At 41.6% G+C, this 22,556-nt stretch overlaps 1 protein-coding gene across 7 annotated transcripts in view; it reads left to right on the forward strand.

Moving 5' to 3' along the window:
* Nucleotides 1-22,556, forward strand: part of LOC145361675 (trinucleotide repeat-containing gene 6B protein-like) — a 166,920-nt gene that overhangs the window by 25,500 nt on the left and 118,864 nt on the right. For 4 of the 7 annotated variants that reach the window (XM_080217575.1, XM_080217570.1, XM_080217577.1 and 1 more), the window contains exons 2-5: nt 5,039-5,108; nt 5,832-5,931; nt 13,349-13,417; nt 18,925-18,995. In XM_080217575.1, the coding sequence (XP_080073701.1) occupies nt 13,398-13,417; nt 18,925-18,995 (91 nt within the window). In that variant the 5' untranslated portion in view covers nt 5,039-5,108; nt 5,832-5,931; nt 13,349-13,397. Of the gene's footprint in view, nt 1-924; nt 947-5,038; nt 5,109-5,831; nt 5,932-13,348; nt 13,418-18,924; nt 18,996-22,556 lie in introns of those variants that run through there. The other 3 variants (XM_080217573.1, XM_080217576.1, XM_080217572.1) reach the window with 2 other exon arrangements.

Here is a 22,556-nt window from a genome sequence, read left to right on the forward strand (position 1 = left end):
GATTGTTTCCAATTGTGGAGGATCTGGAACAACATGCTGGAAGAGCAAGATTTAATTGCAAGATTTGGAACAGGGAGCAAGAAAAACTTTGTGGAGTTATGAGCTGCAGAATTCATCTTCAAGGTTAGTGGTTAAGGAAGTAAATATGTCAACATTCAAGATTAGATTGGCTTAGATGGATGACGGAAAATGGGATAAGGGGATGATAGGATACAGGAGTTGTTGACCCCCTCCAGTGGTCAATCTTGATGTGATTTGGTCAGCAGATTGGCTGGTCATCCAGTCATAAGGGTGAGGAAGGAGGTGTGGCTGCAGGGCATTACAACTGAAGCCTGATCCTGTTCTCACCGTAAACCCTAAACGCCCTTTGGCATAGGAGCCTCTGAATAATATTCAATTGATATTTTCTCTCTCTCGAGCTCAAACATGAAGGCCAAAACTGTTTCTTGGCTGAGATTTTTTAAAATATATTTCCAGCAAGACATCTTTGATTTCAGCTGTGATAATATTCAGAGGAAGCCCGTGGTTTGTTCTCAGGATGTGTATTTTAATTTGAACCAAAGCAAGTGTTATGGCAGCTGAGGGGTTAATAAAGTTCTGCCTGCACTGCAACACTTGAAATTCCAGCCTCCATTTTCTCCCGAACAGTTCCCTCGTCATAATTCTTTCAGTACAGTGTCGTGAAAACTGCACAGGTTGCTGCTTCCTTTCCTTTCTCTGCCTCCTCCACCTTCCAATGACTGCAGTCCGTTTGGTTATGAGGTGGGCAAACTGCCAAGTATGTGTGACAGCAATTAAGCGTATGCAAAGCAGTGTTGTATTTTGGGGAGGCGGTGTCTGCGAAACGACCATTCACCAGGACCCCAGCACCCAGCGAAAACTGCTTTACTACAGAGAGAGGGAGACAGAATTTTTGTTGCCATTTTTCAAGTTCCCGCTGTGTTGTGTGCGTGTTCATGTGTGTTTCATGTTTTGTTTTTGTTTTCCTCTCCCAAGTATTTGGCTGGCTTTCAACCGTCGGACAGCTCTTTTGTCCTATTTTACCGTTGTCTCATTGGCTGAGACACGCGCTCGAGATGGGTGAGCGTTAAAATGGGAATGAAAAAAATGCAATGGATTTAAAACAAAATGTACCCCTCGTTGGGGATGGGGGCTGGAATATAAGCCATATTTAGGAAGAACCTCAGTCAATAGATCCTTATCTCTACAATTTAAAATAATGTTTCGCTTTTTATTCCCCAAGAGAATAATGACCTGTTTGAGACGTGGTTTGCATCAATAATTGGGTGCAATTTTTTTCTTTATAAATGTGGCTTTATTTTACTATGTATTGTTGGTACTTATATTTTTATGTATTTTTAAACATTATAGTACTTTTGTGATTAATTATCATACTATTGGTTCCTCTGAGGGCAGAAGTTCTTTGCAAATTGTTGTCATTGGGGTAATAATGAAGCCCATCTGTATTTGCCACTTATTGTATACGTTTTTATTTTCCCTGTTTTTTCTCTTTTAGGATCTTTGACATCTCCCTCATGTTACGCCATGCTATGCATTTCTTTTTAATGTGGATTTTGCCTCCTCTTCCCCTCTCCTCTGCCGGGATATAGTTCTGTCACTCTGCTGTTCCATCCAAATGGTCATTCGCTGAGAGCAAATCTTGCCTGTGAGCATGGTCAGACTATTTGACTGTAGGAGACGTCACAGTCCTCACCTAGCAACCATGCATGCACATTTTCCAGCTAGGATCCCTGGACAACAATTAGAAGCTGAGGCTGATTTGTTGTCTTTTCCCTCTCCCCAGAGCATGGGGGCCAGTTGTAGTATCACCTGGCTGAGTTTAGCTAATTTAACAAGAATAAATCTGCAATTTAATGGTTTGGAAGACTCAGCTTCACATTACCTTTGCTAAATGAACATTGAGAGGAACTGAGGTCCGGATTCAGAGCCAGTGGTAAAATATGTGACTAAATTACGTTTATGTTGATGTTTCCAGACTAAAATGTACAATATTTAGGGTAGTCAGCAGAACATAATCTGTAAAAATGGAAGGGATTATTTTGGGAATTAAGAGAAACATTCACAAAACAACATCATCTTGGGATGTTTTCTTCTGGCTTCTTGCCTCCTTTGGGTGATTGAATGAATTTCCCCCAGTCTGTGATAGGCTAAAAAAACTTGCATGGTGTCAACCATCCATCACGATAATCCATGTCCCTTTAATTTAAAGAATAAATGACTTGGGTGTCATACTAGAGATAAAATATATCTGATACTTAAACAGATCGAAAAAAAATAAACTTACAGCATTGCTTTCAGATAATGCCAGTGAAGTAGGGATAGGGTTATGAAGGCAAATTGGGAACAGATGTTGAGAAGCGTATTTTTATGTACACACGGGGTAACAAACAGCTGCAGCAGGTTGCCAAGAAATGTGGTTAGGACCAGACACAACCAGCTAGATGCTACAGTGGGAAATGGATAGGGGGAGTGAAATAAATGCAATTAAAGATCTTTTTCATTCAAAGTATTGCTTTTCTCAGTTCCTGAGGACTATTGGGCCATGTATGAATTGATATTTTGAGGTGATGGGGTCAAGATAAATAAAGGAATTGAAATAAAACAGGTAGACTAACCATCATCAAAAGGTAATTTCTCTCAAAATACTCCAAATCAATCACTTGAAAATTACCAATAGTTTTTGACTCTGGACAAGGAATATGCTTTCACTTTGTCTTATGTGATGCACAATGCTTTCAGCTATAAGTTAATTGAACTTTTTATTAATTGATTCTTGGGGTTTGAGTGTTGCTAGCAAGGCTGATGCTTTTTGTCCATATGTGGTTGCCCTTGTAGTAGTGAATGTTCTTGAACTGCTGCAGTTAGTCTGGTGAAAGTATGGGTGCAGTGGACACAATAATTGTGCTCCCTCATACCTGCTCTTTAGCTACTAGATGGTGAGAGTTTGGGAGGTATTACATAAAAACATCCTTCCTCCCCAATATTCCTTGATCCATTTAGCCCCAAGAGCTATATCCAATTTCATCTTGAAATCAAATAACATTTTGAACTCAACTACTTTCTGTGGGAGTGAATTCCACACATTCACCATTCTCTGGGTGAAGAAATTTCTCTTCAGTCCTAAAAAGTTTACCCCTTATCCTCGAACTGTGACCCCCTTGTTCTGGACTCCCCCATTCTTTCTGAATCTGCCCTGTCTAACCCTGTTAGAATTTTATAAGTTTCTATGAGATCCTCCCCCTCCTCCCCCTCCTCCCCCTCCTCCCCCTCCTCCCCCTCCTCCCCCTCCTCCCCCTCCTCCCCCTCCTCCCCCTCCTCCCCCTCCTCCCCCTCCTCCCCCTCCTCCCCCTCCTCCCCCTCCTCCCCCTCCTCCCCCTCCTCCCCCTCCTCCCCCTCCTCCCCCTCCCTCCCTTACTCTTCTACTCTTTTGTTGCTGAAGAAACCCTGGCAAGTTGCTACAGTACATCTTGTGCATGTTGCGCATTGCAGCCATGGCGTGTCGGTGGTGGGAGTATATGTTCAGGCTTGTTGATACTGACGTTTAGAATAATTTTGTCAATGACTGGGGGAAAACTCTTGCTCCAAGTACCACCCTTGTTTGTCTCCTGTAATTTGTGTGTTGGACAGTAGACAGTCTGCAAATAGTTGGTAGGGTTTTGTTTTTTTTTAAACAGGAAGTACTTGAGGCATGGTTTCCAGGCATTGCTTTTTAATCCCTGCCAGTTGCTTTTAATAAATATGGTATTATCGCTGGAATTTCAGTGTTGTGTAATAGTGGGGTGGAAAATTTGCATACAATGCCCTTTTGACCTAATACCGATTTTTGACATTCTAAAATTCAAAGGTAGCATTTTGAACCTTGCAGGACAGCTGTGAGGTGCATGTGGTAACTGGACTGTTGCTGATGGGAACAGTTTAAGATGGTAAATTAAGAGGTCATGCGTAAAGCTCGTTGCAACAAATTCAAACTGTGTTGGCCCGCATATTGTCTTTATTAGTCTCAACAGGCACTATTGTGCTCAGTAACGGTGATCCAGTTATAGCTTATCGAAGATTTAGTTTGCTGTCTTCTAGCGTGTAAAAGAGCTTGTATCAGAACCATTCAAATTCTCAGGTATCCCAAAGGCACTTTGCAACCAACAGATTACTTTTGGAGTGTGGTCACTCATTTTGTAGGATTGTTTGTGATAACAGAAAACCACAGGTAGAAGACATCTTATGCAAAGGTATTAGTTGAGATGAGTGGTTATTTTGGATTACAGACTTGGATAGGAAGTATCTGGAAAAAGTAGTGTTGATGCTTGGTGCAATTGGAAGACATATAATTTCAGTAATTTATATAAAAGCTTGCATTGGACAAGTGATCCGCGTAAGCATTCAAATTGTTCATCTGGGTTTTTGGGAAATATTGAAAGGACTAGGACCGTTCTTGGCTGTATTCATGAAGGGTTGTGCTTTGGACCAGAAGTTTGTACATTGAAGTCGGGCACCACTGACATTTGACTGTCTCATTGGATGTTAATTTTCTGTTAAAGAATAAATAAGCTTAGACTGGGGGTGGAAATAGCCACAGAGCTTGGGCATAGCATCAGGCTCTGCTGTGATATGCAGTTCTTCTTCTGTCTGCTCCCCAGACACCTTGAGTAATTTGTCATTGGTCGTTGTGAAGGATTGCACAAGAACAATGGGTTCATGGGGGCAAGGTGTCAAAACTGATGGCCTGAGGGACCTGAAGGACCATTTCCTGTTCCGCAAAATCTTCTGGGTATGAAGGGCTGTACATACTCGTGGACTCTACCCACTAAGGATGTCTTCAGGGAGAAGGAGTGAGAAAAGAATCACGGCACCAATAATGAGTGGCATCAGCTGTTTAATGCTGTGCAAAGTAAAAGTTTAATTTGTTTGACCTTTTATTAAAATGAATGGGTTTGGGGTGAGAAATCTTATACTGTGCACAGATGGAAACCTGATGAAGTAAATAAAGTTTGTTAATGATCTTCTATTATTTATGTTGCAGAATTTTTGCACCATATGTAGTAAGAAGAGAAGACCTGTTGGGCATTGGACGCCCTTGAAAACTGTCACAGGTAAAAATTTACATATTTTTAAATGGATAATAGTGGAATATTTAGGTGTGAAGAGTTGCTACCCCCAAAGCCCTATTACAAATTGTGTTTTAGCAACATGTCGAAGAGAATAGATAATTTCTGGTTCAACAAACGATGTAGCGTTTTCAGAATTGCAGGAGTTATGCCCCCTCAGCTACTTACTATTTGAATTTTGTTTTATGTCTGCCAAAATACTTAGTCCTTTCTCAAGTAAATTTTTAAAGAGAGGATGGAGAGTAGTGTTTACGTTTTGTTCCTGTATGTTTGACCCAATAAACAGCATTTGTGAAATAAACTTGGGTGGTTCCAATCTATTTCCCAGTAGGCATGGGCCCATAAATCAGAACTGCTTCTAATTAGACACTTAATTGGTAACATAATGATGAGTGGTGTTGCAAATGGAATAAATGTCACACCAGAGTGCAGTAGGTCATCAATTTCCTGAGGTTGGTTCTGAGGTATATTGATGGTGAGTTTTCCTCTGCATACTCTAGTGTTGGATCCTGATACTAGGTGTCTGTCTCCCTGATTCAAGAATATACTGTTGTAATATGGAAGGAGGTGATGGGGTCTTTTGGGTGTGAAACTGAGACAGATGTGTGTGGGGTAAGAATATAAATGATTCAAATAACCCTTTCGTTTGAGGTGTCTTTTGATAGGTTTTTATTCTCTTCTAACCTGTTCAAATGTTTTTCCTTCCAGTGTTTGTACAAAAGTGTTTGCGGATATTTGCACAGAAACCCTTCTCATGCAGGTTAATGACGGGTCAAGGCGCCAAGAAGCGAGTCTCAAGACCTTCATGGTAAGGGTGTCATGTTGGAATTCCTAAGTGTACTCAGAACAATGCTTGTGGTTATTTTGAGGATTGTCCAGTGGACGGTCTTATTGGTTTGGATTTCAGCTGGGACTGGGATGCCACAATTGACCTTCATAGTTTGGGGCTAAGATGGGGAAAATCATTCAGAGTTCCCAATAATGGATGATGTCCTGTGATCCCTGTGGGAAATCCTATATTTGTGGATATTGGTAGGAATATGTTTTGCTGAATGATGCAAGAGTGATTGCAGAACTGGAAGCTGACTGCCTGCCTTGATGACTTGTGGTGTAATTTTTGTAACACTGGGGAAGAAAATAACTGAGACAATTTTTGTTGCTGATAAATACCCCAGTACTGTTGGATTTTTGCACAGTACAACTTAAAATACTTAAATCATTAGGCCTTTTATCTGTTACAATATCACAGTAGGGGAGAGTCAGAAGATAACATTGAGATTGGGTTTACAAATTGAATTGTTTTAGTATGGTTTATTTTATTTGGTTGAATATCTAAGAAATTAAGGAAACTTTGACAGTTGACATCTTTTAGATGGGAGATTAAACTTACTGCCTATTCGAATGATTAAATGAGATATTCAGGATCTCTCATCACTACATGAAGAAAGACAGTGAGTTCCCCAGCTGGTTGTCTTCCCTCAACCAGCATCAAACCAAGACAAAACTTGGTATGTGTTTTACTGCTGTTTGTGGATCTTGTTGCATATAAAATATCAGCCATGTTTGTCTATGCAGCCATCCTGCAGTGTTTGGTGGCATGTTAACACAGTGGTTAGCACTGCTGCCTCAGTACCAGGGACCTTTGATTCCTGGCTTGGGTCACTGTTTGTGCAGAATCTGCACATTTTCCCCACGTCTGCATGGGTTTCCTCCCACAGTCCAAAAGACTGGGTAGGGTGCATCGGCCATGCTAAATTCTTCCTTAGTGTACCCGAACAGGCGCTGGAGTGTGGCAACTGGGAGATTTTCACATAACTTCATTGCGGTGTTAATGTAAGCCTATTTGTGACACTAATAATAAATAAAATTTGAAGAGCTTTGCCATGCATCTAAAGAGAGATACTGTATAACTGCAAACCTTTTTATCTGCCAACACTCCACTTTATCTGTTAATAAAATTAATTTTGTATTGTGTGATTGTTCCTTCTCCCAACTGAGTTGTATAACTTGTGTTACTTGAAATTACGTATCACATTACATGAGCATAACAGTGGGTGAACTGAGTGGAGTTTGAGGACAGGCCTTCCACTGTAAAATTGATGGATTTCCCAGTAAAGTTAAGATATTCAATGTATCATGATTGTCTCAAAATAGTTATTTTGTTCTCTTGCTAATGTTAAGTATATAGGACTACAAAAAATAATTTCAAGCAATTGGCTTGTCCCAGGGATCAAGACAAAATACGTACAGTTCAGTATCTGTAATCAATTTATTTTATTCACTAACTGCCTGGCTAACTTATCAAAATTACTGTTGTTATCAGACTTGATTGCCTCTCTAGGAATTCATTTGAAATATTTAGTGCCACTGGCGTAAATAATTCTATTTGATCGGCCCACTCATCATCTCCCTCTGAGCTTCGTGCTATGCTTTGGGCTCCTGGTAAACACTTTCTCAAGGTTCAGTTTCATATCTTTAATGATCGTGAGTCATCTCTTGAGTTCCATTTTGTCCAATATACATGAGTTGAATGTCTGTTGCCTCTCCTTGAAGCTGAAGTGTCTGATGCCTGATATCAGACAGGTAGCCCTTTACTGCTGTCTCTTTTCTTCCTAATAAATGATGTCCTTCAAGTAATGTTACCAGAAATTCATTCTCCGAATGTGGGTGTTGCTGCCAGTGCTGGTATGTGCGAAGTGCCTTGCTAGGCCACCTCAGAGTGCAGTTAAGAGGACACATAAACGTGGAATTGCATACAATATTGTATAGACTCAGTATCACACCATATGGTGAATATTCCAGGCACTGTACAACCCAGAATCTATTCAGCTTATTTGCATGTGGCCTGTGCACCACATCTAATATTGTTTTTCTGTGCAGCAACATGTAAAATAGTGTATGTTTATTGTGTTTTTTTGTCCAGTGTGTTCAGTACTTGATCACAGCTTGGTTTTTCAGTAGTCAGATTTGCATGTGTACTCCTTGGTGTTGACTGTTGTCAAGTTATCTGACTGCAGGAAGCACCACAATCTGTCCTCAGCCCGTGCACGTACCTGCACTTTCGACAATAAGGACTTGGATTGTTTTCCTTTGTCTAATCTAGGGCTCTATCATTCCTACCACTGATCCAGTTGACTCAAGACAGATCAAGAATTGACTCTGGGGTCTTCCTTGTCTGGGTAGCTCAGCCGTTTCTTGGCCACTGGTAAAGTCTCAAAAGAGCTCTGTCAATGTTGAAGTAATTTACCTTGGAATTTCTGCTTTGTTTTTGATGTAATGGTAAATTTATGATATTGGGATGTGAATTGTTAGGGTACACCTTCCAGCTTGTGCCTGGAATTAATCAAAGCAGTAACAACATTATGCAGAATGCCTAACAGCTTCCTGCTTTAACAGTAAAAAAATGAGACAGTGATGAATGGGATGGATAGGATAGAGGTGGAAAGACTCTTCCCGCTCAAAAAAGACAATAGGACTAGGGGGCACAGCCTCAAGATAAAAGGGGGGCGGTTTAGAACGGAGTTGAGGAGGAACTTCTTCACTCAAAGGGTGGTGAATCTCTGGAATTCTCTGCCCGTTGAAGTGGTGGAGGCTGCCTCGCTAAATATTTTTAAGACGTGGGTTGATGGGTTTTTGATAGGAGGGGGTTATGGGGAGAGGGCGGGAAAGTGGAACTGAGCAGCGACAGATCAGCCATGGTCTTATTGAATGGCGGGGCAGTCTCGAAGGGCTGGATGGCCTACTCCTGCTCCTATTTCTTATGTTCTTATGACACCAGTGTATAAGAGCATGGACTTGAGACAGCTGGCCGAAAGAAGTTACTGAGCTTGCGTTGAATTAATATTAGTGGGAAATGAATTATCGATGTGAATCATGCTTCAGTGATCATGTCATTTCAGCTGTCTCTCTGTTAATTCCAATACTCCCATATCATGATTTAAGTTTTCCTGCAAATTTACGCCATGATTTAAATATGGAAGTGTCTGTCGTCTTAACAAATACTGCAAAATTGTTTATCTAAAGCTTGCAGGAATCAACTGTAGTTATCAAGGTGTCATCCTTGGCTCACTGGTAGCATTTTTACACGCTTTATATTTATTTTTATTCAGTTGTGAGATTTGGGCATTGCTGGCAAGGTGAGCATTTATTGTGCATCCAATTGCTACTTAGTAAGGTGGTGGTGAGTAGTCTTCTTGCTCAACTTCAGCCTTCGTGATGATGTGCACCCGTAGTGCAATTAGGAATGGAATTCTACGGTTTTAATCTAATAATGTTGAAAATGGCAATTTATTTGCAAGTCAGGTGGTGTGTGACGTGGAGGGAAATTTGTACGTGGTGACATCCCCATGTGCCTACTGCCCTGGTCCTTCTATGTGGTAGAGACCTTGGTTTTTGAAGATACTATTGCAGAGACCTTGGCAAGTTGTTCCAGTGCATCTTTGAGATGGTGCACACTGTTGTCATGATGCGTTGGTGGTGGATGGTGCGAATGTCAGCCTGGATTATGTGCTCAATCTCCTGAATATGACAAAGGCACACCCTACCCAGTTGGCTCTGCAAAGCAACACCTGGGGGTTTGTGCTAAAATTGGGAGTGTTGTCTCATGGACGAGTCAAGCAACAGCCTGATCTAGTTCGCTACCACTATTGCCACTTTAGTGAAGTACAGGGGGAATGGTGTGCTGTTGGAAGTGCCAAGTTTTAGGTGAGATGTTAAATCAAGGTCCTGTCTAATCTCTCAGCTGGATAAAGGTTCCTTGGTGCTTTTTAAAGCGTAACAGATGTCCTACAGATTATCTAGTCATTTATTTAGTTGTTGTTTACAAGATCATACTCTGCAAATTGACTGCTGCATTTAGTCATAGAAACTGTACGATGCAGAAGAAGGCCATTCAGCCCATCAAACCTGCACCAACATTCATTCTCACCCAGGCCCTATGCTGTAACCCCACATATTTACCCTGCTAGTCCCCCTGAAACTAAGAGGTAATTTAGCATGGCCAATTCACCTAACCCACACTTCTTTGAAGTGTTATCCTCTGCATGATTCAGTAGCCGGTCTACGTGTGCTTTTGGGCTTTGTACACGAGGAATAAGCATCTAGTCGATTGAATGCAGAATATCTGGTACCAGTGGAATCATATCCCATCATAAAACAACAAATTAAGACAAATGAAGAAGGTGTGCAGTAGAGCACATAACTCTGCAATGCTGTGTGAACCCAACCTTGAATCCAGATTTGCACCTTTGCCCAAAATTAATCAGTTATTCTTTGAGTTATTCTTCTTGGTACACTCATTGTGTACCAAGTTTTGTTGAAATCTCATCTATTGTTTTTTGAAAGTTTAAGGGTTTTGTTGAGCGGGTGGGTAAGTGGAGCCGAGTCCCACGAAAAGATCTTATTGAATGTCGGAGCAGGCTCGAGGGGCCAGATGGCTGACTCCTGCTCCTAGTTCTTACGTTATTGTTTACAGACTAATGAACATGGAGCAGAAATATTACCTCCTTCAGAGGCAGAGCTAAAAGGGAAGGGAATACAGGTTCATTGTTTTGTTTTTAATATAGGTTTGGGAAAAATCAAGTGTTAACGATAATCACTGCTGTTCAACTTTTCCAGAGGGATAATACAGGTGCCGATTCTTAATTTCTATAGCAACTAACTGGCAAAACGGTGACCAATTTTTGTCTAATGCTCAGCATTGCAAACACTTTATCCAGGCAGGCTGGAACTCATTAGTCAGCATTGATATTTGTTTATTTATCTCATTGAAACCTACAAAAGTACTTAAAAGGGATAGACATATTTCTAGAACCAAGGGTCACAATTTCAAAGTAAGAAGCCATTTGAGATGAAAATAAGGAGCATTTATTTTACTTGCGCGGATTGTGAATCTTTGGAGTTGTCTGCATCAGAGGCGTATGGAAACTCAGTTATTGAGTAGTTTTAAAGCAGAGATTGACAGATTTCTAAATACCAATGACATAGAGATATAGGGATAGTGTGGATGATCAGCCATAATTGTATTAAATCACAGAACAGGCTGGATGGATTGAATGATTATTCTTTTGTCTGTATTCTGAACCTCATTCTCTGTTTTAAATTTGTAACAGTGGAAAGTCTCTCAACACCAAATTGAAGTCCAACAGGTTTATTTGGTATCACTAACTTTTGGAGCACTGCTGCTTCATCACCTGATGAAGGAGCATCGCTCTGACAGCTTGTGCTACCAAATAAACCTGTTGGACTTTAACCTGGTGCTGTGAGACTTCTTACTGTGCCCACCCCAGTCCAACACCGGCATCTCCACATCTTAAATTTGTAAGTAAGAAAACAATGAAACTGATGTTATGTAGTGAAGGAGAATGCTCTGAATGCCTGAAATCTGAAATAAAAATAGAAAATGTGGAAATATCAGGTTATGGCACCAGCTGTGAAGAAAGAAACGGGAAGAATTGAATGACAGAAGAGTTAGACTTTCAGGGGGATCTTCCGCAACAGAACAAGACATTAGCAGCTTCTCAAAAGTTTACAGGCATTCATTTGTGGCCCACAGGTGCATTTTCCAGAAAAGAGACTCATTGGATTGCGGTCAGCAGTGTATGCTCCAGTTAGTTTTCCCCCTACATTTCATCAACCTTGTAATACCCTGTGCCCTGGTTGATTTTACCCATTTATTTTCTGCTGATTCTAGTAAGTAGCTATGAAATAATACATTATATATAGAGCTACACCTTCTAGAAAGATCTTGAAGTAGTTCATCTGCCATGAATTACTTTAATGTGCATCATCAACTTGCATTCATACAGTGCCTTTAAAGTTTCCCATCACACTTAATTAACAAGAATGTTTTACATAGATTTTATCTCCAAACCACAAAAGGAGTTATTAGGATAGATGGTCAAAAGCTTGGTCAAAGAGGGAGATTTTAAGGAGCATCTTCAAAGGTGAAGGGATAGATGGGGAGTTTTTAGGAGGGAATTCCACAGTTTAGGGCCCAGATCTTTTTAAAAGTTTTATTTTATTAGTGTCAGATGTAGGCTTACATTAACACTGTAATGAAGTTACTGTGAAAAGCCCTTACTCACCATGCTGCAGCACCTGTTTGGGTACACTGAGGAAGAATTTAGCATGGCAAATGCACCCTAACTAGCACATCTTTTGGACTGTGGGAGGAAACTGGAGCACCCGGAGGAAACCCCCACAGACACGGGGAGAATGTGCAGACTCCACACAGTGACCCAAGCTGGGAATTAAACCTGGGTCCCTGGCGCTGTGAGGCATCAGTATTAACCCCTGTACACCATGCTGCCCACGGCTTGGTGGAGTGATTAAAACCGTTGATAGGCAAAAGCACATATGGCAGTCATTTTTGTGCACAGAAAGTTCTTGGCAATCACAGTGAAATTAATAATCACTTTTGAGGCAATGGGTGAGGAAAGATTTTGCTCGATGGCATGTTTCTTGTTATGTAGGATTTTTAACAGCTAAATTTTAAGTTAGCATCTCCTTTAAATCATCATCTGAATAGAGCAGCACAGTGGTTAGCACTGCTGCGTCACAGCACCAGGAACCCAGTTCCAGCCTTGGGTCACTGTCTGTGTTGACTTTATATGTTCTCCCCGTGTCTGTGTGAGTTTCCACTGAGTGCTTTGGTTTCCTTCCACCGTCCAAAGATGTGTAGGTTAGGTGCATTGGCCATGCTAATTTGCCCCTTAGTATCAGCCCAAGCCTAAATATTTTCCACATGTTTCTGCAATCCTTCTGATGATGAGATTGCTACCAACTGAGCCAAGCTGGCACTAAGATTTGGCTCTCATCATTGATTTACGATCTTTCTCTCTCTATGTCGTGTGGGTTCTGTAATTATTAAACCAGCAGACTATAGATCTTGTGTCTGTGAGGTTAGTACCTTTACCATCTCTTTGAATATTTTATCACCTGATAATGGTCCAATGTCTTTTGGTTGCTGCCAGATCTATTCTTTCTCTTCCCTTGTCTTATCATTTTATTTCCTCTTTCTCTTTTTCTCTTATTTCCTCTTTCTGCATGTGTTCTCTCTCCCTCTCTTTCTTTTCCCTTCCTGTAATCATTTTTACAATGGAATATCATATCTTGAGCTAACTTGATTCTAATTCTTCCACCTTACTGGTGGTCTAACCCAAGGGCCGGGTCTTTTACTTTGCTTTATGAACAATCTGAAATGACTGCTATTCTCCTGTTTCCAGGAGATGGAGAAGATGACAGAGGAGCTGCACATACTGACCAAGGAACAGCATGTCAAGACAGAGATTCGGGTAGGACATTCCTGTCACAGATGTACCTGAGGCTTTTCTAGCCAAAGGAACTGAACTCCAGTAGTTAGCCCAATGCTAGTGTTACATTATTGCTTTGTAAAGTTTAGAATAGATTTCCGCTTTCATGCTGTTCTTTTTTTTGGTTTAAAATGGCATAACAGCAGGATGCAGCTGATGGCTGTAATAACATGTGTCCCATGAAACAGACTGCTGGGAAAATGAAAAGGGTTGGTGAAATTGGACTACACTAACAGGTAGAGGATTTCCCCTGATCTAATTGCTGTCCACCCCTGCAGCGCAAGGAGTCCCTGCTTTGTTTGTGATTGCTTGAAGTATACCATATATATTTTGAGCAATATATAAATTTCCATTAATCCGTGTTAAACTTGAGCTGTTGATACTAATAGATGCTTGTGTCCTGACTTTGACCTTAACCGTTGATGAAGCTCCAAGAACCTCCAGGCCCCTTAAAATTCAAAAAGACTATACAGTAAATAGAAAACACAAATAGGATGGAGTTACTGGAGGGGCATTGAAGGCTAGATTGCCAGGAATCAGTGGACCAAAGAAGACAGTTTGGAAACCCCTGCTGAAACCCCATCTGGTTTAGCAAATCTGAATCAAGCAAGGAACAGAGCTTCAACTGCCGCTAACTTGGGAGAGTTTTCCATAACTCGAAAGTACGTAATTCAGAGTGTGTCAGTGGGCTTTCTGGACTGATCTAGAGCATTAAGGTGCAGTGGCAGCAGCTGTTGTACTTGCAGTGTAACTGTGGAATGACTGCTACTCTTGTGGTTTCAGTCCTTTCATCATATTAACTGCTTCAGGTATACCCCTTAATGTCTCTGAGCAGATCTTTTGACACATAATAAACAAATCCTTTATTTTCCATCTAAATGTTAGTCTGAAAGCAATGCAATATAGATGAAGTAGGAATAAGATTGTTAGAACACTAAACTTTATATAAGCTATATCATATTTTTACACTCTGATATACTGCAGTGGTATTTGAGGAAGAGCAGCGTGGTTAGAGTCTGAGTGCTGGTGAAGTGTGGATCCTGACCTAAGTAACCCTCGCACGCTAAATAAACTATTTCTATATGTTGAGATTTGTGCTGTTCCTGACACATGGATGGAGTTTGCAAGCCAGACAAAAAAAACCTGCAAAATAAAATTGTCAGATTTATTAAGGTGGGTAGACCATTACTTCTGCCATCAAGCTGACTATATATCCCATCGAATCTGACAATTGATTTATTGGGGTCAGCACTGGTGCAGTATAACTGCCCTTGTATCTGTCTTAATTGCCATTATGTGACTTTGTGGGATCGAAGTAGATGGAAGAGAGGAGGTTATATACCATTAATTAGGGGAGGCAGTGGCATAGTGGTATTGTTGTTGGACTAGTAATCCAGAGACCCGTAGTACGCTTGGGGACCCAGGTTCAAATCCTACTATGGCAGATGGGGAAATCTGAATTCAATAAAAATCTGGAATTAAAAGTCTAAAGATGACAATTGTTGATTGTTGTAAAAACCCATCTGATTCATTGATGTCCTTTTAGGGAAGGAAATCCTTACCCGGTCTGGCCTACATATGACTACAGAGCCACAGCAATGTGATTGACTCTCAACTATCCTCTGAAATAGCCTAGCAAGTCACTCGATTCAATTAGCAATGGACAATAAATGCTGACCCAGCCAATGATGCCCACATCCCTTGAATGAATAAAATAACCTCCTCCCATTTCTGTAATAGCAGTGTTGATGCAGGAAAGAGTGTTGATTAGGAGGAGGAGAAGTCCTGATGCTGACTAGGAATAGAAACTCTTCAGTTGGGATTGGTCTGTATTATTGCAAGTTCAAGATAATCTATCAGTTTCTGCCCTGTAATTCATTTGTGGCTGTAAGTTTACTACACTGCTGTAATTGAGTCTGTAATTTCTTTTGGAAATTAGATTTTTTTTCTGCGTTGCTTGTATGAGAGGGAAACTAACCAGTGCTTTTCAATCTCTTCTAACATTGCAGAAAGATCAGTAGGAACTCCAAATAATTATAGCGGCCTGTGATATTGATTTAGGCTTTGTTTATTACTTTTCCCCATGATTGTGCAAGGTGTACTGTTATAGTATAAAACATCTGAGCCTTGCTGAAAACCTGATCTGTCTAATTATTCTATTCAGTCCACCATCTCTCTTCAGTTCAGTGAAGTTAATTAATAGAACTATAGTTTTGGCCATAGTGGGGCTGATTAATCTGCAGGGCTAAAGTAATTTCTCGGTGATCGATTATCTTTCTACGGTTCGCATTTTGAGATCTGACATCTGACACTTTTCAGGCGTTTAAATAGAAGGGGGAGTTTTTGTAATGTGAAATTTCAGGTTGTTAAAGGGAAAATGGTTTGAATTGATGTGGTGTCTTTCTGGGGCAAGGAAACACCAAACTACTTTATAGACTGCTAGTATTGAAGTATGGTCAACATGGTCTTAGAGGCAAGCATGTTTGCCAATTTGTATAAGCTGTTAGGAATGGGAGATGGCTAAGTAATTTACATTTGTATTGTGTGCATAAGAAATAAGGTATAAGGTTTAAGGTTAATTTGTGTTCCTATGCTTTTGTGCTAAGAAAAGGTTAAAACTTTGGTTTATTTTCATGTGCCCACATTTCTACAAATGTGAGTTTCACTGTAAACCTTATCTGCATTGTAATTAAGGGTTTATGATGTAAAAGCAATTAGAGGTTTGAAAAAAACTGCGCTGTTGCTTAACAACCAGAGATTCACATTGAACAGCTGACACGTTTTGAGATCACCCAGAAGCAATGTGCTTCTCACACAAACTGCTAATGCAGGCAGGACAATTTAACAGTGCAGGAAACAAGTCCCAGAAGCTAAAGGACACCTAGAAATCAGGGGATGAGGGTTCCAGGAAATTAAAGTTTGTTTATTTTATTTGTTTATTAGTCACAGGTGAGGCTTATATTGCAATGAAGTTACTGTGAAATTCCCCTGGTCGCCACAGTCCGGCGACTGTTCAGGTCACACACCTAACTAGCACGTCTTTCAGTCTGGGAGGAAACTGGAGCACCTGGAGGAAACCCACGCAGACATGGGGAGAATGTGCAAATTCTGTACAGACAGTGACCCAAGCCAGGAATTGAACTTGGGACCCTGGCGCTGTGAGGCAGCAGTGCTAATCACTGCCACCGTGCCATTCACAAATTAAAGGAGTGAAGAACAGAAATATGGAAAAAAGTGTTCTGTACAGTGTAGTCAGGAGCAGAGAACGAGAGACAGGCTCCCAGTTAAAGACAGCTGCAAGATACAGACCTGGAGAAGCCAGCCACCTGAAGTAGACCTAAGGTTGGTAGAGCCTTAATACAGCTTGTGAAGCAGTGGTATTCTGTTGGTGTGGCTGGTACCTGAAAGATTGCGTGGAAGCTTGAGTACACCTGGCGTCTCAGGGCAGAGGAATATTGAAAGGAGGTGTTCAAATCCTGGATGTGGATCCTTGCTGAAGGCATCTGCAAGAAAGCATTTTTGGGAGAAGGTTCCAAGCATTTTCTTTGAGAGGGGAGTTTGGAAACCCTCAATGAGACCAGTTGAAACAAACGTCTGAGGGGATTTGATGAAAAATCCATAGACGTTATACTGAGTGGCATCTCTTACTAGGTTTCAGAGTGTGGTGTATCTGACCACATTTTTGTTTATAGCTTTACATGGACTGTGCACTTACTGAGAACATTGTAACTTGCGTTATCCTTACAAGCCTGTATATATCTATGAAAGTACAGCTAGGGTGAAGGACCCCATTGTTTAATAAATCTTTTATTCTTTTGTTAAAAGTTTACTGGCAACTTTGTGACTCAGTTCGTCCATGTCTCAAAACAATAAATAATAGTTAGGACCTGTCAAATGTGGTTCCACTTGAGACTTGACTGACTAGTAATACCATCAGCTGGGATCATACAATGGCAAGATCCAACAGGCAGATTATTTGTTGACCTGTTTTAGTGGTGTTGATTCAGTGACAATTGTTGACAAGGATACCACTTTTTAGCACTGTTAGAGTAATGATTGGGTGCAGTTGTTGTATTCCCCTGTCACTGTTGTGCTTCCTGACCTACACTGGCTCCAAATCAAGCAACATCTGGAAAACAAGGTTGAGAATTTTAAAGTTAAATCTCCTGTGGCCTTCCCTTTCCCTGTCTCCAATCCTGTGACCATCTGGGATATCTGCCTTCCTCTAGTTCTGGCCTCCTTCTGCATTCCCAATTATAATTGCTTTCAGTTGCAGAGGCCCCAAGTCTGGAATTCCCTCCCTACGCCCCTCTACCCCCCCGACAGGGGAATGCGACAACTGCACTCAATCATTACTCTAACAGTGCTAAAAAGTGGTATCCTGGTCGACATTTGTCACTGAATCAACACCACTAAAACAGGTCAACAAGTAATCTGCCTGTTGGATCTTGCCATTGTATGATCCCAGCTGATGGTATTACTGGTCAGTCAAATCTTGAGTGGGACCCCGTTTGACAGGTCCTAACTGTTACTTATTGTTTTGAGACGTGGACGAACTGAGTCACACAGTTGCCAGTAAACTTTTCCCCTTTAAGATGCTCCTTTAAATCCTGCCTTTTGACCAAGCTTTTGGTTGTCTGTCTTTTTGGGCTCGGCGTCTTACTTTGTTTTATAATGCTGCTATAAAGTACCCACGGGTATTTTGTTATATTAAGGCACTACACAAATATTTTGTTGGCGAAGATCCTGATGAGAATCATAGAATGGTTACGGACAGAAGGAGGCTATTCAGCTTGTCAAGTGTGTGCCAGCTCTCTGCAAGAGCAGTCTAGCTAATTCGCTCCCCTACCTTGAATTTCTTTCCCTTCAGATGCTTATCCAATTCCCTTTTAAAAGCTATGATTTTAAAAGCTTTCACTGTCCTTTAGTCAATGCGTTCCTCATCCTAACCACCTGCTGCATAACAATAATTTTCTTCCTGTTGCTGTTGTTCTTTTGTCAATCACCTGAAATGTCTGTCCTCTGTTCCCAACCCTTCCGCCAAAGGGGAGAGTTGCTCGCTATGTACTCTGTCTAGGCCCCTTATAATTTGACCTACACTATCTCCTCCCAGACTTTTCTCAAAGGAGAACAGCTTCAGCATCTCTGATCTTTCCATACAACAGAAGATACTGTTTCATTTCCCTAGCCGCCACACTCTGGCACCTGTTTGGGTCATTGCACCTAACCAGTACATTTTCAGACTGTGGGAGGAAACCAGAGCACCTGGAGGAAACCCTCAGACATGGGGAGAATGTGCAAATTCCACACAGACAGTGACCCAGGTCGTTGGCACTGAGGCAGCAGTGCTAACCGCTGTGCTACCCTGGTGTTAAGGCTTGGAGTGAAAGTGATTTAAGGGACGGCTTGATGAAGAAAATTTGTATGGATAAGGTTTGGAATGGTCCCTTTCTGATAATCTGATTGACTCTTCCCTATTTCTGTTGCAGGCGGAATCTGAGGATTTTACCCGAGATGAACACAATGACACAACTGAATTTCCCATCGAAGAGAGCAAGCAGTGAGTAATGAATAATTAGGGTGGCTGTATTGTCTGCTGGATAATTACAATTCATTTACCACCTAGCTGCCTCTGAAGAAAGGCGTTGCCTTTTTAGGCGGTTTCATTCTGTGCCAGCATAAACGATTGATGCCATGAGTGTTTGTGGCCGGGGTTATTGTTTACCTTTGGTTCTGAGCCATTGAGGCTCTCAGTCCAACGGTATGGACTGACAATGGGAATTTACATTGCTGGCCAATGTGTACCTTCACTGCCCCACCACCAGCCTCGGGGAGGATTTACAGTCAGAATTCAGGATGTAACTTTACAGCAGTTGTTCATGATAAGTATGACATATTAGAAACACAGAAACAGAATATAAAGCAGGAGTAGGATGTGTGGCCCTTCAAGCCTTCTGTGCCATTCACACAATCATGGCTGATCTTCTATCTCAGTGCCATGTTCCTGCACACTCTCCATCCCCCTTGACACCTTTAGAGTCTAGAAATCTACATATTTCCTTCTTTAAATATATTCAGTGATTTTGGTCTCCACAATCTTTTGTGATCAAGAATTCTCCAGATTCATCACACTTTTGAGTGAAGAAATTACTCCTAACCTCAGCCCTAAAAGCTTTACTCCTTATCTTCAAACTATGGCCCCTAATTCTGAACTCTTCTTTCCCCCTCTCCCTCCTCATGAATTGCCCCCCACTCCCTCATGAATTGCTCCTCACCTCAGTCCTATATGGCCACCATGCTATTTGCCTTTACTGTCTGCTGTACCCGGGCACTTGCTTTCAGTGCCTGATGCACGATTTTCCTTTCATAGACTTTGTCTAATCCTGTTGATTAAAATCCTTTATAATAGACTAGCATTTTCCCGACTACTGATGTTAGGATTAACAAGTCTGTAATTCCCTGTTACACCCTCCCTCCTTCTTTAAAAAGCAGGAAGATAGAGCAGTAGGTTGTCTACCATCAAACTTGTTCCACCATTTGTGGCACAACTCCATCCAGATCAAACAAAAACCTCTGGAAATTCACAGAAAAGCATATTCACAAGATCAATAATGATATAATAAAACTTATCTATATTTGAAAGTTGCAGAATGCAGTACACACATTAAAGATTATTTAAATCATAAGGTCAATCACTCAGTTTGAATTATAGAATTCATTTATGGGAAGTAGGCGTCGCTGACCAAGCTAGCATTTATTGCCCACCCTTAATTACCCTGGAGATGGTGGTTTACGGCATGGAAATAGGCCCTTTGGCCCAAGTTGTCCATGCTGCCCTTTTTGTTTTAAACCCCGAAGCTAATACCAATTGCCCGCATTTGGCCCATATCGCTCTATACCCATCTTACGCATGTAACTATCTAAATGCTTTTTAAAAGGCAAAATTGTACCACCCTCTACTACTACCTCTGGCAGCTTGTTCCAGACACTCGCTATCCTCTGTGTGGGTGTGGGGGGGCGGATGGTGGTGGAATCTTCTTGAACTGCTGCAGTCTATATGGTGTAGACATACCCACGGTGCTGTTAGGGAGGTAGTTCAAGAATTCTGACCCTGCAACTGTGAAGGAACGTTAGAAAATAGTGCCAAGTAAGGATGATGAGTGGCTTAGAGGGGAACTTGCAGGTGGTGGTGTTCCCATGCGTCTTCAGCTCTTGCCCTTCTAGATGGTAGTGGTCGTGGGTTTGGAAGGTGCTGCCTGAGGAACCTGATTGAGTTTCTGCAGTGCATCTTGTAGATGGTACAAACTGCTGCCACAGTTCGCTAGTGGTAGGAGGGGTGAAAATTTGTGGATGGGGTGCCAATCAATTGGGCCACTTTGTCCAGGCTGGTGTTAAGCTTTTTGAGTGTTATGGGCGATACACTCATCCGGACAATTGGAGTGTATTCAGTCACACTTCTGACTTAGCTCTTCTAGATGGTAGACGGGCTTTTGGAAGGCAGGAGTTGACTTATTTGCCACAAGATTTCTAGCCTTTGACTGCTTTTGTAGCCACAGTATTTATATGTCTAGTCCAGTTCAGTTCCTTGTCCATGGTAACAACAGGATGTTGATAGTGGGGAACTCAGTGGAAGTTAAGGGGAAATGGTTAGATTCTCTTGCTGGAGATGGTCATTGCTTGATACTTGAGTGGCTTTGCTACATTTGGGTAGGGACACGGCCGGCAACAGTGCATCCCTTCCCGATGAGCTCGACACATTCTCTGCCTGTTTTGAGCAAGAAGTCAGTGAGGGAAGTGTTCCACCCTGGAAGGCTCAGCCGAACCGGTTTCCAAGGTCATCATCGCAGATGCCAGATCGGCGCCGTGCACTTTAAGCCATGGAAAGTGACTGGCCCAGATGGGGTATCTGGATGAGCACTCCAATCCTGCACAGACAGCTGCCGGGGATATTCAAAATCATCTTTAACCTCCCTTTACACCAATCTGAAGTCCCACCTGCTTCAAGAAGACAACCATCATTGCTGTACCAAAGAAAAGCTAGGCAGCATGCCTTAATGATTACTGCCTGGTGGTTCTGATATCCATCATTATGAAATGCTTTGAAAGGTTAGTCACGGCATAAATCAATTCTGGTATCCCAGATTGCCTGGACTCACCACAGTTTGCCTATCGTCACAACAGGTCCACAGCGGACACCATCTCCCTGGCCCTACACTCAACGTTGGAGCAACTGGATATCAAACTTCTATTTATTGACTATAGTTCAGTCTTCGACACCATTATCCCAAGAACACTCATCTCCAAACTCTGTGGCCTAGAGCTTGGCTCCTCCCTCTGACCGGATCCTAGACTTCCTAACACACAGAGACCACAATCAGTAAGGATAAGAAATAACAACCCTTCCATGATTATCCTCAACGCTGGTACCCCACAATGGAAGTGTCCTCAGCCTCTTACTATACTCCTTATACATTGAGTGTGTGGCCAAATTCCCTTCCAATTCCATTTTCAGGTTTGCTGATGACACCACTATAGTGGGTCGGATCTCAAACAATGACAAGATGGAGTGTAGGAAAGAGAGAATCTGGTGAAATGTTGTGATAACAATAATCCTTTCCTCATTGTCAGTAAAACAAAGGAGATAATCATCGATTTCAATAAGCGTAATAGAGGACATCCCCTGTTTGCATCAACCATGACGCTTTAAGAAAGTCCTCTACTTTCCCAGGACACTAAAGAAATTCAGCATGTCTGCTACAACTCACCAATTTTTACAGATGCACCATAAAAAACATGCTTTACAGATGTATGGCAGCTTGGTATAGCTCCTGCTATGACTAAGATGACAAGAAATTACAAAGGTTTGTGAATGTAGCCCAGGCAGTCTCACAAACCAGCCTCCCATCCATTGACTCCATATACACTTTCCACAGTCTCGCGAAAGCAGCCAGCATAATTAAGGACCCCGTGCACCCTGGACATTCTCTCTCCCATCTTCCGTTGAGGAAAAAATACAAAAGTCTGAGGTCACATACCAACCGACTCAAGAACAGCATCTTCCCTGCTGCCATCAGACTTTTTGAATGAACTTACACATCCTATCTGTAACTGCAGCACTGTA

The sequence above is a fragment of the Carcharhinus amblyrhynchos genome, chromosome 35 (assembly GCF_965287045.1).
Source record: "Carcharhinus amblyrhynchos chromosome 35, sCarAmb.v2.hapA, whole genome shotgun sequence".
NCBI classification, from domain to species: Eukaryota; Metazoa; Chordata; class Chondrichthyes; order Carcharhiniformes; family Carcharhinidae; genus Carcharhinus; species Carcharhinus amblyrhynchos.